The following is a 14,083-nucleotide window of genomic DNA, read 5'->3' as shown; positions in this document are numbered from 1 at the left end:
GTCCCACTGGCCAGCAGCCCAGACCCCCGGAACCTCCCTTCCGAATCACAGCTGGAAAGTGGTCGGCCCACCTAACGGGCAGAGTCTCCTTCAGGGGTCTGCAGACCCTTTTCCCACGATGAGGCTTTCGGGAGCACCGGGGCACCAAGCCCGGGCACTGCCGGGAGACCCCCTAATGCAAGCCAGTCTGGGGACACACCCACAGCTGGGAAGCTGGAGGGGGGACCCGGCTTGTGCTTCCTTGCGCTCGCGACGAGTTTCACATTTTAAGGGGATCCGAGCCCCTGAGACGAGCTGGGGCATGGCCTTGTTCTCGGGTCCACACTCTGGTGATGGCTGGAGGGGGGACCCGAGCCCCCTGGGGCCCACGGGAATGGCAAGGGGCCCCTTCTCAGCAGGACCTGCACCTCTCCATCTCTGGCAAGGTCGGCCGCACAGATGCTGCTGCTGGTTTAATTAGAGAGTCAGCAGGAGGCAGCGGGGCCCCCACCTGACTGCCCGCCGGCCAGTGCCGACTGCCGTGAGCTGTAATTACAGACGAGACGGGCCCCCGAGTGGGTCTGCTGTGGGCTGGGCCTCGTTAAGGGCCGTCCAGAAGTGGCAGGTCCTTCGTGTGTGCTGTTAAAGGACTGCCATTCCCATGTCCTGGAGGAAAGTGACAGCCCCTCGGAAACAGACGACGGAGGGCTTCGACCGTCACCTGTGATGCCTGGTGGCCTGAGCGTGTGTGGCCCTGGCATCTGAGAGACTCGGATTCACATCCGGCTCCGGCAGCAGGAGACTTCAGAAGCTTTGCTGCCCACCGATGAGCCCGGTGGCCGCACGGTGCTGGCGGTGCCGGTGTGGGCGTCAGAGTCAAGCGGACGAGCGATCGGGAAGCGGCTGACGCGTGGGCGACGGTGCATACAGCTCCTCTCTGCCCTCCGGGAAGTCAGTTATTAAAAGTACATGCCCTTGGGCTCAGCTCCAGTTGGAGAGACAGGAGGGAGAACTCTTAGCTTCAGGGTCTTTTCGTCTGCAGCTGTCCATTTATTCGACAACTTGCCATCCAGTGCTGACGCAGCTCTGGGCACTGGGGACAATCTGGGCTGAGTTCTCTGCCCCTCCGGGGGGCTACTGGTCGAGCCGGGGGGACTGACGACACGTCCGGTGGGAACAAGGGTGAAGGCACACACCGGACCAGCAGAGCGGGATGGGAACTAGGCGCTCTAATGGTGAGGGTCTCGCAATGGACGCGCAGCTGGTGCGGCCTCCCCCTGCTTCTGGTCCGGGCGTGGCCAGGAGGAGGGTCCTCCCTCGTGGTGCATGTGGAGGAAAGACAGAAGGCCGTCTGCCAGGTGACCCTGAGCTGGCATTTCCAGCGCTGCGGGGCCTCAGTAGGGACCCCGCCAGCCACTGCCTCCCACTGGCTCCCTCTCCAGCCACGCTGATCCCATGGCGCCGCTGAAAAACCCCGCGTAACCCTTGGGGCTCTCCCCACCTCCGCACGGCTCTCGGCTGCTCAGGGAAATCCCCCTCCAAGCCCTTCTCGGCTCCCTTCCCTCGTCTTGGACCTAGGAACCCGCCCCTCCCTGCCTCCCTCGGTCCTAGACAAGGGGAGGCCTGCCCAGCGGGGTCTCGGTCTGCCTGCCCGCCTCCGGGTCTGTGCTCAGCGAGCGTGTCCATCAGCCCCTCCCTCCGCAGCCACCTGGCTCCCCCCGCCCTGCCCCCAGCTATGCTCCCAGGTCACCGGTGGCCGCAGTGACCCGGCCCGGCCCACGCTGGCCCTGGGGCCGTGCCCGTCCCGGTGCTCATCCCCCCTCGACCCGTCATCCTCCCCTCCTCCTCCTGCCTCAACGGCTCTGTCTCAGGCTCGCATCTAGGACCCCTCTGGCTCTCTTTTAACGTTTCAGAGCCGCCACCCTGTCCCCTTCTCTCCCCCTTCCATCCACGCATGCTCCATTCCCTCCCTTCACTTCGACATCAGCCTGTGGGTCAATGATTCCTAAATCTCTCTCCTGCCTGCACCTCGGACCCACGTGTATCCAAACGGGTCCCATCTCCCGGGGCTCTCTTGGGTCCCTCCACCTCCACGCGAGCACAGTGCACCTTCATCACCTGGAAGTGTTCTTCCTCACCTCCAGAGCGGTCTTCCCCTCCTCGTTCCCTGTCCTCGGTGCCTAAGACCAGGACTCGGTTGACAGAGGAGAGACAAGAGCCGTCTCTAGTCCCCTTCCCTTGCTTCATCTCCCCACGCTCTCCTGTGCCCCAGTCCCGCTGACCGTCCCCGCGTACTTCCTAGCCCTGCCCTCCTGACCACGTTTCTGCCCTGTCCTGCCCTCGTCCTGCCCTCCCCGTCACGGGGCAGGAGCACGGATGCTGCTTGTGGCAGGTGGTGGGTGGGGGAGGCGTGTCTTGTACGCAGAGAGTCCTGAACGAATCTTTGTACACCGGTTACTCCCCAAGCCAGGCAGCACGGCCACGACATCCCAGGTCCGAGAAGAGGCCCAGAGCAGAACCCCCCAAGGAAGGGCAGGCGCCTTCGCCAGATCCTTGCAAGTCTGTTGGGTGCAGAGGTGAAGTGATGAGTGTCCCGAGAATGCCCCAGAGCCCCGAGTTAGATGGAGACCAAACACTCATTTGTTCATTTAATGGACAGAATCGAAGACTCCTTGCTGGCCAGCAAGTGCGTGTCTAAAATGACTGTGATGCAGACCCTGCCGCGGGGCGGAAAGGGTAACGCCGGAGAGGCCGCTGGTCAGCGAGCGGAGTGCCCCCTGGCTCAGCGTTCTCGCCCAGTGGGAAGACGGTGTCGTGGAGAGAGTGCAGCTTCGGGGCGCACAGAGCCCCCGCCTCACGCCTCACGGGCCCGCAGCCCCCTCTCAGCTTCCCTGCCCCTCAAGTCACCCGGGACCTCCGTCCTGTCGGGCCCGGCGGCCAGACCGCTGTCCTCAGCTCACACCACCTCCAATGAAATCCGGTGCTTGACCTCCGCTTCCTTTCGGAAGCTTTCTTGCCTTGGCTTTGATGACATCAGATTTTCCTGGACGTCTTCCAAACCCGTGTCTGCACTCCAACAGCTCTCCTGCACAGCCCGCCCCCAGTCCCACGGGCCAGTCCGAGGCGGATTCCAAACGTGGTTGGACTCTCGCCGATCTGGGGTCTCGAACCCTCGTGGAACTTCCTCACTTGCTCCCCGGACTTCACGACGGAGTGCAATCTGGCCTCTGCTTCCTGGGCTGCCCCTCCCGAGTCACTTTTCCACAGACCTGCCAGATGCTCTTTTTAAAATAGATAAATCAACATAATCACTTCCTAGCGTAAAACGTTCCAGTGCCTGCCCACTGCAAGTAGGATAAAACCACTTTTCTGATGAGGAGGTCTCATTTAACACGCCCCTCCCACACACGCCGCTCCCTCCCCACCCCTGCCCCCGTTACCCGCTGGGCTTCCGACAGTCCGGCCTTCTCCGGCCCGCAAATGAGCCCCAGCCCAGGGCCTCTGCACCGGCTCTGCACCCCGGTGGAGAGCGGCCCCAAAGCTGGCCCCTTCTCGCCATCCGGGTCTCAGGGCACGGCCGCCTCCCCGGCTTCCCTGCTGAAGGAATGCCCTCCATCGCATCACTTCCTCTCCGTTACCGCTTCATTTCCAAGGCCCGAAATCCTTAACGCACCCGCTTACACGGCACGGCTCATGTTCTCGCGCTAGATCACGACAAGGTCCGCACGTCAGGAGCTTCGTCTGTTGGGCGACAACTGCCCCCACTGCCGGAGCCTCGGGAAGGGCCCCTCAACAAACAGACACTGGGCAGGTGCGGGAACTGATGTGCGGGTGGCCCCGAGAGTGACGGTGGGTGTTAATAGACTGCAGGGGCGGGGAGGGGCGCTTCCCCATCAGGTACAGCAGGCCCAGGGCCCACCACACGCTTAGGGGCCATCATGAAAACATTTTCCTTTAAACTCCTTTTAAAATCAGAAAGAAATAAATAAATAAGCAGTGACTGTATAATAAAGAACCCAGCCTGGCTTGCATCCCTCTTTTACCAGTGCCGTGAAGAGGAAATGTGATCTGGGAAATAGCAAAGATAACCACGGCTCTTATTAATACAGTAAAGGGGGCATGCAATTTTTCCTATTTTGGGGGGACAGGTCAGTCCTGCTGACCCCCAGCTGTCTCTGAACTGAGAACAATACTCCCACCTGGTGTGGCCACGGGGGTTTTTAGGTGAGGTGACAGAAGCAGGGTCAGCTCCGAGGGCCTGGCGTGCAGGGCCCATCATGTGCTTGGGACGCCCAGAGCCAGGGGACCGGACGGGCCCCCCGAGTGCTGGGCCCGGAGACCCCTCAGCACTCTGCTGGCTTCCCTGCGCCCACTGGAAGGGCACGGAACTGCGGTTCGCTGGTTGAGCAACTCGTCCTGATCGCTGGGCTGGAGCCGGGAGTTGAGACCCCTCTTCTGATTTCAGGTCCTGGGCTGCGTCCGACTCTGAGCTCGCCACACACCCGTGAGTGGCAGGGGTTCGGCACAGCAGCGCCTCTTTTCAGGAAATGGTGTGTCCTCGCCGGGACTGCGGCTCGGTCCTCTGCTGTAATCTGTCACCAGAGGCTTGATTTCCCCGTGCTGGGGCTGGTGCCAGCATCTCGAGCTGCCAGGTGCCGCTTCCCCGCTCTCGGGCGCGAGGCCCTCCCCTGCCCCCGGGCCCCCCTCCACCTGCTCCTGGCCGAGGCCAACTCCTGGCCGAGCTCCGGGCCGAGGCAGCCGTGGCCACACGCTATTTCTGATTTGTCTTGCCTTCCTTGAAGACGCTTGTGTTTGGAGGGGCAGGCAGAACATTGCATCTTGGAACAAATCTGCTTTGATCATGCAAATTAAAGCCGGTTAATGTAGGCAGACTGTCAATTTCACCAGTTAGGAAGAGAGAGAGAGAGAGAGAGAGAGAGAGAGAGAGAGAGAGAAGGGGGGGGAGGACTCCCACCACGGCCAGCAACGGATGAGGAATTTCGGCAGAAAGCTGCTACTTCAGGAAATCAGCTCATCCTCCGCGGACGGAGCCTTCCCAGGCATCTCGGGCAGCCCTGACACGCCACGGGTATGTCGCTAACTTGGCAGGTGTGGTTAGGACTCCGTGGGTGGCCCACGGCTGGGTGGGATGGCAGGGGAGTGTGAGGGTCTTCACTCACTCGGTGGAAGCCCCACCCACCCACCCTCTTCGGTCGTGACAGGTGGGCCCCAGGGGCTGCGCGGGGCGGGGGACCCACTGCCCCTCCTGTGGCTCCCCAGGACTCTGGACCGTGTGTGCTTGTGGGCTGGGCTCCCGCGGTCCTGATGCAGGGTTGGCGCGAGGAGGAAGCGTGGGGGTGTGTCTGCCACAGTCTGGTCTCAGGTCAGGGGAGGCGATTCAGTGACTGGGCGTTCTGCGTACCCCTCCTGCTTTCTCTGGGTAGTTCTTGGGCCAGGGACGACAGTTCAGAGCACACATCGTAACGGGACAGTCACAGAGTGAGGTGGAAAACCAGCACCTGCTGAGCGCATCCTATCTGCCAGACACTGGTGCCCGAGTCCTCTCCACGGGTGGGTACTCACTAGCCACCTCCTGACCGCACAGACAGGGAAATTGAGGCTCGGGCTCACGAACTCGGATGCTCCTGACTGCAGTGCAAGGACACTGTCCCTGCTCTGGTGGCAGGCAGCAGGGGGCACGGGGTCCTGGCCAGCTCCTCCAGTGCCGTGTCCCTCCTGCTGGCCGTGGCCCCGCCCCCGCCGCGGTCCTTGCGGTCCCGCAGTCGGCGTCCATCTCGCCAGACCGTGTGCATTTCCTTCTGCTCATTTTCCGCCTCCTCACCCGACTGTGAGCTCCTTGAGGGCACATGCAACCGGGTCGCGCACTCCAAACACAGGACACGGTGCCTGGCACCGAGGAAGGGGTGTCGTTCAGCGTGGCCTGACTAGACAGCTGGGTCTGGGCGCCGGGAGACGTGCCTGACACCCCACTCTAGGCCGACGTGGCGATTTTCCACAATCGACGTCCTGCTTCTCGGCAGAGACGAGTGGGGGGCTGGGCTGCTACTGAAGGCGAGGAATCACTGGGTCGGACGCACCCTCCTGGGTTCTTCTCAACTAGTTGCAGTGGGACCCAGGTGGTATGGAGCCTGCTGGGCGGCAGGGGGGCGGTGGTGGCTGGAGAAACCCACAAACCCAACTCTAAATCCAGGTCATGAGCGGGCGGGGGTAAGAGAAGGTAACCCGGAGGGCGTGCACAGGCAGGACGTTTCGAAACAAACTTTGGTGTGGGGTCTACAGGGCAGCTGGCAGCCCGGTGTCCAGCTGTGTGTCCAGGGCACTCCCGTGCAGCTCTGTGTCGGGCAGGGCGCTGAGGCTGCTCTGGGCTGGGTCGTCACCGCCTGTCGTGGGGCACGGGTGGTCCTGCTCCGGAGTCAAACGCGCACGGGGCTGTGGGCCACGCGGCTCACTTCGAGCCAGAGGACCAGAGGTGGAGACGTGGCTTTGCAAATGCCCAGTGACACGACCTTGGCGCAAGCATTAACCCCCTCGAAGCCTGTTTCTTCCTCAGCACAATGGTAGCCGATGCCGTTCGTGAGCACTGACTGCACAGCGTGCTGGTTGAGATAAGAAAGAAGGTGGTTGGGGCGGCAAAGCTCTGGGCACACACTGGCCCCGGCAGTGGCTGCGTCGGTGTACACACGAGCACCCAGCACACGCGCTGGGGGAGGCTCTTCCCGCGGTGCTGTAGAAAGAGAATGCCTCTGGAGGCGGCAAGGCCTGGGTCTGGATTCTGCCTTCCGCAGACCCCGTGTCCTGCCCGCAAAAACAGTGATACACATTCCCGTTGCATACGTTGTTTGGGGAGGGACTATTTCATGGAAGCCTCCTAGGTTAGATCCTGGCACGCGGCTGATTCTCTCAATTCCTACTTTCAATCAAACGAAGGTTCGTCGGTCACTGGCTGCACCAGACACTTCCCCAGGAACCGAAGATGCGGTCTGGGTGCTCGCGGGGCTCCCACTCCAGTCGAGGCAGAAACGCAGCAGACCAGTACCTGGGGTGTCGCGGGGCGCCAGTGCTGAGGACAGGGAGCGGGGTGATGGGGGAGAGCGCGCTGGGGGTGTGGCCGCCCTTTCCACCAGGGTCCACCACTCCAGAGAAGCAGACCCCGAAGGAAGCGAGGCAGTGAGTTTGCCTGGAGAAGAGCATTCCAGAAAAGGAAGAGCAAGTGCCAAGATCCTGGCAGGAATGTGCTCTGTAGCACTGAGGAATGCCAACGGGACCGGGCAGGATGAAGCACAGTGAGCAAGTAGCCAGAGGTGAGGTTAAGAGAAAATAGAGGCCACGTCGGGTAGGACCTTGGGGGTCACTGTAAGGACTGTGGCCTTTGTTCTGCGTGAGACGAGGCCACGGGAGGGCTCTGAGTAGAGGAGCAACAGCATCTAGTCTGCACTGTGAGGGGACAGCTGGGGCCACTGCGGTTCTTGCAGGTTACAGGGGCAACGGCGGAGCAGGGGCCGCCTGGGGGTCATCACAGGAATCCTGGGCCCAGATGATGGCATGGATCGGAGCGACGGCAGAGACGGATTCTGGGCACACTTCGGAGACAGAGCCCACGATTTACTGGCAGACCGCTGGCGGCGTGGGAGAGGGCAGAGTCCAGAGGGGCTTCCGGGCTGAGCGTGCAGACGCACAAGCTGCTGTGCACTGAGCCAGTGAACCACAGTGGGGGAGCGTGCCGTTTGGGGGCGGGGAGGGGACAGGTGGAGTCAGCAGCTATTCTGGATACGTTAAGAGTGCGACGCTATGAGAAATCGAAGTGAAGATGTCAAACAGACCACGTGGGCTAAACCAGTCCACGGTCCAAAAGGAAAGCGCAAGCAGGAGGTGTAACGCGGGGCTGGAGGTAGACACGGAGGAGACGGCGGCACTCAGCAACGCTGGAAGTGTGGCGCTGGCTTCCAGTCCAGCCACGTCTACGGCCCCCGTCCTCTCGATCCCCACGTCGGCACCGAGATGCACTCCTGGCAGAACAGGACGCAGGCTCCCCAAAACGACCCCATGGCCACACTAGCACGTGCTCACAAAAGAATGAGCAGAGAGGGAGCTACCAAAGGACCGGTCTAACCAAGAATAACTGTGCAGAGGGGGTGCGTCTGGGACTGGGGTTTGGATGGCAGCCGCAGCACCACTACACCCTCCCAGGGTCCCCCCATTCTGGACTTGGGGCACACTTCCCTGCCACTCCCGCCAGGGCCAGTGAGCTCGTGTCTGCAGACACTCTTCCCTTGCACGCGGACCAAGGAAACATCTCCCAGAAACCCTCAGAGGAAAATGCAATGAGAGCAGGGAAATGCACGGTTGGGGAGGGGTCCCAGTCCTCTGGTCAAGGCGCCTGGTTGGAGGGGCTCAGAAATTGAGGACAGAGGTGGGGAACTCCGAAACACACTGCCAGGAGAGGACCAGGAAGACCGAGGCAGCCGCCGGGGCAGGCAGCCCTCTGACAGTGGGCCGGAACAGTCAGAGAAGGTGGACTTGGGCTGCGCTCCGGTCGGCCACAGCCCCAGAGCCGCCAGCAAGAGATCCCTCCCCCACCCCCATGGATGGCTTTTCCGCAGCTGTGGGAGGGGACGGGAAGTAGCCAGGGCCTGCCCCCTCCCACCCGTCTGGGACTAGCCCCAGGCTCCTGGGATTATAATAGTTCTTCCTCTTTTTCTAAAGTCAGAGATGGCGGGGATACGTTTTCAGCACGTGGTCCAAAGAACCAGAGCTGGTTCTGGATACGTTAATCCAGATACGTTGTGCAGAAGAGATCATATCATATGATCTCTTCTGCACAAAGATCCACAAAGGAAGCATTGCATGGATGGGTGAGGGCTTGGAGCCCCAAGTTTATAGGGCGCCGTCTCCGGTGCGGATCCTGGAGAGGCTGCAGCCAGATACAAGAACCTTCATTTCCTTGGCCCACTTTCTGCTTCTGTTCTGTTTGCGAATGTCTTGCAATAGCTCAGCATGTTAGCCCGGGAATACGCATGGGTATCCTTTATACTACAATGACTATACTGACTGGTTTTTAACCAATGGGGGGCCCGGTCAACAGTGTTGGAGGACTCCTATTCTAGAGGAGAAACGCCGAGGGCCAGGGGGGACAGCGGCGTCTCATCCGCACGCCCTGTGTGCCCGTCTGGCTCAGGAACCCGGCTGCAGCCCCGCGCGGTAACTCGAGAGCTATACGCGGTGGACCGGGGCGAAAGCTCTTCGTCCTGGGCCGTGAGTCGACTGGACGGAAGCTGATGGTGACTAAGCTCTGCTCGGTGCCACCTCTCTCTCTCTCTCTCTCTCTCACACACACACACACACACACCCATGCACACACCCAGCACAACTCTTTCCACACACACAAGCATATAGGTTGTGTAGAACACACATGTGCCCATGTAGTAACATCAGGAATGCTAAATTCACAATATTCTCTTCTCGCACTGCCTCGCCTCCTGAGACAGCCCATGTCCGTTGCCTGCTGTGTGTCTTTCGGCACCTTCGTCCTTCCAGATCATTCACTTGAAGTGACATTCGCATGCGCACAGGTAGAGGTAGGCTGGCTGTGTCTTGAAGTGTGAATGCTACCTTTGCTTCCAACTCCTTGCCTTCTTATTTTTTGTCTCCCATTTACCGGCACGTCGCAGGTGTTCTGCAAGCCGGCAGAGATGGGTCTAGTCCATTCTCTCCGGCACCTGCATAATCGTTAATGCTCTGCGGATCTTGATTTATTCGGCCATTTCCCTGCTAATGGACGTTTGAGTTGCTTCCAGTGTACTGCTGCAACAACCCACACTGCGGTAAATGCCCTTGTGTGGCCAGGACGCCACAGTGGCGCCTCTGTCACCATGAGATAGACTCCCGGAGTGAGATAGTACCCGAGGGAGCAGGCCACTGCCAGGCCCCCGAGATACCATTCGCATGAATGACTTTTTTGTCGCTAACTCCAGCTACGGCCTTGGACCCGACGGAACCGGACGGAGCCCCGTGTTCAGGGGTGTGTCCCCACTGTGTGCGTGCACTGGGCCGCCAGGTTGGACAGCCTACGGGCCTGTCCCTGTCAAGAGCGCATGGACCGGGAGGGCCAGGCGGGCCAGGCGGGCCGGGCAGAGTGTGCTCGGCTTCTTCCAGGGTGAGCCACCCCCGAGGGAGGGGCGATGACGATGGCGTCGGTCAGGGCAGGAAGAGTGTGTCCAGGCCGATAAAGGGCCTCACAGCTCATTCCCACTTGGCTGTGCTGGCGACACCCCGCGCGAGGCTGCTTTGCCAGGGTCACGGAACCTGCTTTCCTGGTGGGAAAACCAGCTCGGGAGGCTGGGCTGGGTTTCCCGGCCGGGATTGGGAGGCAGTGCCCTCCACCCACCCTCCTCTCCTCCTCCCAGTCTCAGTGGGTCAAGCACCCTTCGTGGGATGGAGGCATCTACAGGCTGGACCCTGAGGCCACAGAGCTCCCCGGCTGGCCTCTGCTCGCTGCTTCCCACGGCGAGTCACTCACAGGAGCCATCTGTGGGTGCGGCTGAGTCTGTGCGGCTCCCAGCTCTGCACAGGTCACGTATCTGTGCCTAACCCCAAGACTACTCCCCCCCCCACCCCCAGGGAGCCTTCACACACAGTAATTTACTCAGCGATTGTTCTGCAAATGAGCAAGTGAGGCAATGACTCTTGACCAAGATCAGACCTTGAGGACCAGAGCCAGGGCCGCAACCTGCAGCGGACCCCCAAGGACCCCCCACACCCCGCCTACCTTCACGGCCTTCGCTCTGCTGATGAGCCCGTCGTCCTGGGAGCTCCCGATGAGCAGATCGGCCCTCGCCCGCGGAGCCCTCCGCAGCGCTCTGGCTGGGGCCTCTCGGAGGGCCCGGCCGTCGACCACGGGGCCCCAGTAGTGGAAAGGGCCCCTCACAGCCAGCAGCTGCGTCGGGTGCAAAGGAATGCCATTGTTTACACGGGCTTTGTTCTTTAGAGAAGAAACGGGACTGAAATGGCCGGCTGCACTGCTGTGCCTAACCACGTGGAACACCGGTGCTGGCTGTCCCCAAGCCTCCACGGGGGACCCAGGGCACAGTGACCCGAACCGCAGCAGGCAGGGCGCCAGGTGACAGTGCCAGGGGCGGGGAGGTGAGTCTCACTCTGAGCAGTGATGGTCCCCAGGGCCCCGCACTGAGGGGACAGCATCCACAGGAGGATGGGTGAGCCTGAGCCCAGGGGTGCCAGTACGGCAGGAGACACTGATCGGGGCGAGGGGTGGCCAAAGGTGGGACATGCAAGGGAGAGGGATCGGCTTCGGCCACTATCCACTCAGCCCCCATCCGGGGGGCTGAGGGTCAGACCCACTCCGGGTCCGTAAGCCCAGGCTCACTGCCGAAGGCGTCCAGCCATCAGCTCTGATGACGACAGGTACCCCTGCTAGCGTCCCCTTCGTTCATGGCAGGGCCAGCTGGGGACCGTGGGCAGCATCTTTGCAGGTAGGAACGGGGAGCACTCAGCTGCCCAACCCAAGGGGCAGGGCGGCCCAGCTGCACTGCAGCATGACCGCGTCACTCAGTACGCTCAGCTGTGACCTGCCACCACGGTCCCCGCACAGGCTTTCTTCTGCTGCTCCACAAGGCCCACACCACTAGCCCCACCTTACAGGTAAGGTCCCAGGTGCAGAGACACCTGTGGGCTATCAGCGCCCACACTCAGTCCACCATATACGGGGTCCGTGCACAGCGCTGGGGGCAGGGCGTGTGCGTTATAGCGCCAGCTGGCCGTCAACCTACTGAGTGGCCCTAGGCGGGCCATGTCTCCTTTACAGGCCATTGGTAAAGTGTCCCTTCCCAGCCTGCGCACCCGGGCCCACCTTGGTCTGGGCATCGTTGAGGACGGCGGCGGGCTTCTGACGGAGGCAGGACGCCATGTCGCGGGGGGACGAGGCGGGGCAGCCGACCTCCTTGGCCAGAGCAACGGCCTGCTGCCGGGCCGTCTCCTGGCTGATGACAGCGGCGGGGGAGAGCGGGGAGCCACCCTGGAAGAGAGCGCCGACGCGGGCTGGCAGTCTGACACCACTTCCCTCCCGCGCAGCCCGGAGACCGCAGGGCACAGCCCGGCACACCCGCAGTCGGGGGCCGGGGCCCGCCGGAGACGCCCTCGGGCACCTGGGCGGTCAGAACTGATCCATATCATGTCGACCTGCTGTGTGACCCTGAGGGAATGCCTCCTTCGTCTCAGTTTCCTTCTCCGAGAACTGCGGGCACCGGACAGGGTGGGGTGCAGTGCAGTCTTCGCTGCGAACTACGGTTGCGTGCTGAGGACAGGGCTGACGGTGGTTGAACAGGGGCCAAGGTCAGGACGCCACCCGCGGCGGCATCCCAGCCCACCCCTGCTCCTGGGGGCCCTGTAACAGCAACCTCTCCCGGCTCAGTGAAGACGGACTTGGGCTTGATGATAGGTGCCCAGGAGATGACGGAATCGCTGACTGCAGCTGTGACATCGCTGTGAGTGTCTCCTCAAACTGCGGGCTGCTGGGAGCATCTCCTCTCTAAGGACGGAGGCAGTGGGAGCCCGGCTCCGGGAGGAAATCAGGGCACAGAGAGGCCCAGCACCTTGCCCAGCATCACACAGCTCGGTGAGAGGCAGAGCAGGGTCCCCAGCGCAAGCAGCCTGCCTCTGGGTCATGCACGCCACCCCAAAACTCTGCCATGGGCATTTTTATACCCAGAACAACACGGCATATCCTTGAGCCGAACTGGATGCTTTTAATCCGATGTAAAGAGAGCAGGAATCTGGCTGACTCCACGGTGTACGTCTCCACCCCAGGCCCCACCCCGAGTTACAAATATCAAAACCCAAACGAAACAGCAGGAACGCAGCGCTCGGTTTCCTGGAACGTGGAAGGGGCAGAGCAGAGGGTGTCTCTCCTGCTGGGTTGTGGAGAGGATTGTTGAAATAAGGCCAAGCAAAGCCTTCTGGAAATTGTTAGGGGAGGTACCCGTGCTCACCTGGGTCATTCCTATCACCCTGATGCCAAAAGGACAAAGACACCCAGAGGGGAGGAGACCCATCCCCCCGAGTGCCCGGCTGGACATCTGTCTTGGAACACGGGGGCGCAGGCCAGCCCCGCCCTGGACGGTTCCAGTAGCCTTTGGGCTTCAGAGTCAGGACTGAGGGTCATGGGCAAAGCACGGACATTTGCATGGAAACAGGCCATCCTAAGGGCAGCCCTGGGGGGAGCGGACACCTAAAGGGCCAGGAGAGAGCCTGGGACCGGTCCTGGCCACCAGGACCGTCAGAGCTCCAAACCCCAGAAGCTCATTGCAGCGCAGGGCAGCAGCTCCATGCGCCGGGCCTGGCTCCCAGGTCCACGGGATGACTTCACGGTGCCTCCGCACCCTTTACCCCCGGGGCGCGTGGACATGGGGACCGACGCCACGCGGCGCCTCTGGGCCAAGATGCCTGGGCATCACGAGAGCTGACCCCCATGGAGGGTTACGTGTGTCCTTAGTACTGGAAAGACACGAGTTTACTTAAGCCTCACGGTCTTCCCATGAGGCAGACAACATGACCGCCTCATGTTTGCAACAAAGGGGGGTTGTGGCACAGAGAGGAGAGTGATTGCTCAGGGTCACAGGGCAGAGGCAGGACCTGGGTGCGGTGGCCAGGAGCCCCGCCCGAGCCTACAGCCACTCGTCAGCCTCTCACAGACACCTGGCAGGTCCTCGATGCGAGGGGGTGACAATACTACAGTCACTGTTACGTCTGCTTCGCCGTCAGGCCCATGGAGGGACCTTGTGGCCAGAGCTGGAAGCCAAGCCGAGGCAGAGGGAGAGGGCAGCCGGGGGGTGGATCCTGGCACAGCCGCACCGTGCCCGAGAGCTCCGAGCTGCTCAGCGCGGGGCGGGCAGCCTGCTCTGCAGGCTCAAGACAGGATGGGCAGGTGCGCGTCCTCCTGTCCTCGGCCCGTCCAGGTAGCCGAGGCCCCCGCCGTCGGCGAGGTGCGCACGAAGCGGCCTGCTCCGTCCCCGCCAGCGGGGCTCGCTCTGAGCTCAGCACGTGAGGGCAGGGAGAGCCCCAGGCTCAGGGT

At 62.0% G+C, this 14,083-nt stretch overlaps 2 protein-coding genes across 2 annotated transcripts in view; one reads left to right on the top strand and one right to left on the bottom strand.

Moving 5' to 3' along the window:
- The window catches only part of TG (thyroglobulin), a 200,618-nt gene that overhangs the window by 20,940 nt on the left and 165,595 nt on the right, over positions 1–14,083 (bottom strand). The window contains exons 42-43 of the mRNA XM_045861238.1: positions 11,864–12,028; positions 10,766–10,933 (exon numbers count right to left, since the gene is read on the bottom strand). Of these exons, the coding sequence (XP_045717194.1) occupies positions 10,766–10,933; positions 11,864–12,028 (333 nt within the window). The remainder of the gene's footprint in view (positions 1–10,765; positions 10,934–11,863; positions 12,029–14,083) is intronic.
- SLA (Src like adaptor) overlaps positions 1–14,083 on the top strand; it is a 75,582-nt gene that overhangs the window by 12,967 nt on the left and 48,532 nt on the right. The gene's annotated exons all lie outside the window — the stretch shown is intronic.

This window comes from Phyllostomus hastatus, unplaced genomic scaffold (assembly GCF_019186645.2).
Source record: "Phyllostomus hastatus isolate PE091 unplaced genomic scaffold, TTU_PhHast_1.1 phas_scaffold_21, whole genome shotgun sequence".
NCBI lineage: Eukaryota > Metazoa > Chordata > Mammalia > Chiroptera > Phyllostomidae > Phyllostomus > Phyllostomus hastatus.
The sequence above is the reverse complement of the archived record's forward strand: the minus strand, read 5'-3'. Positions and strand labels throughout refer to the sequence as shown.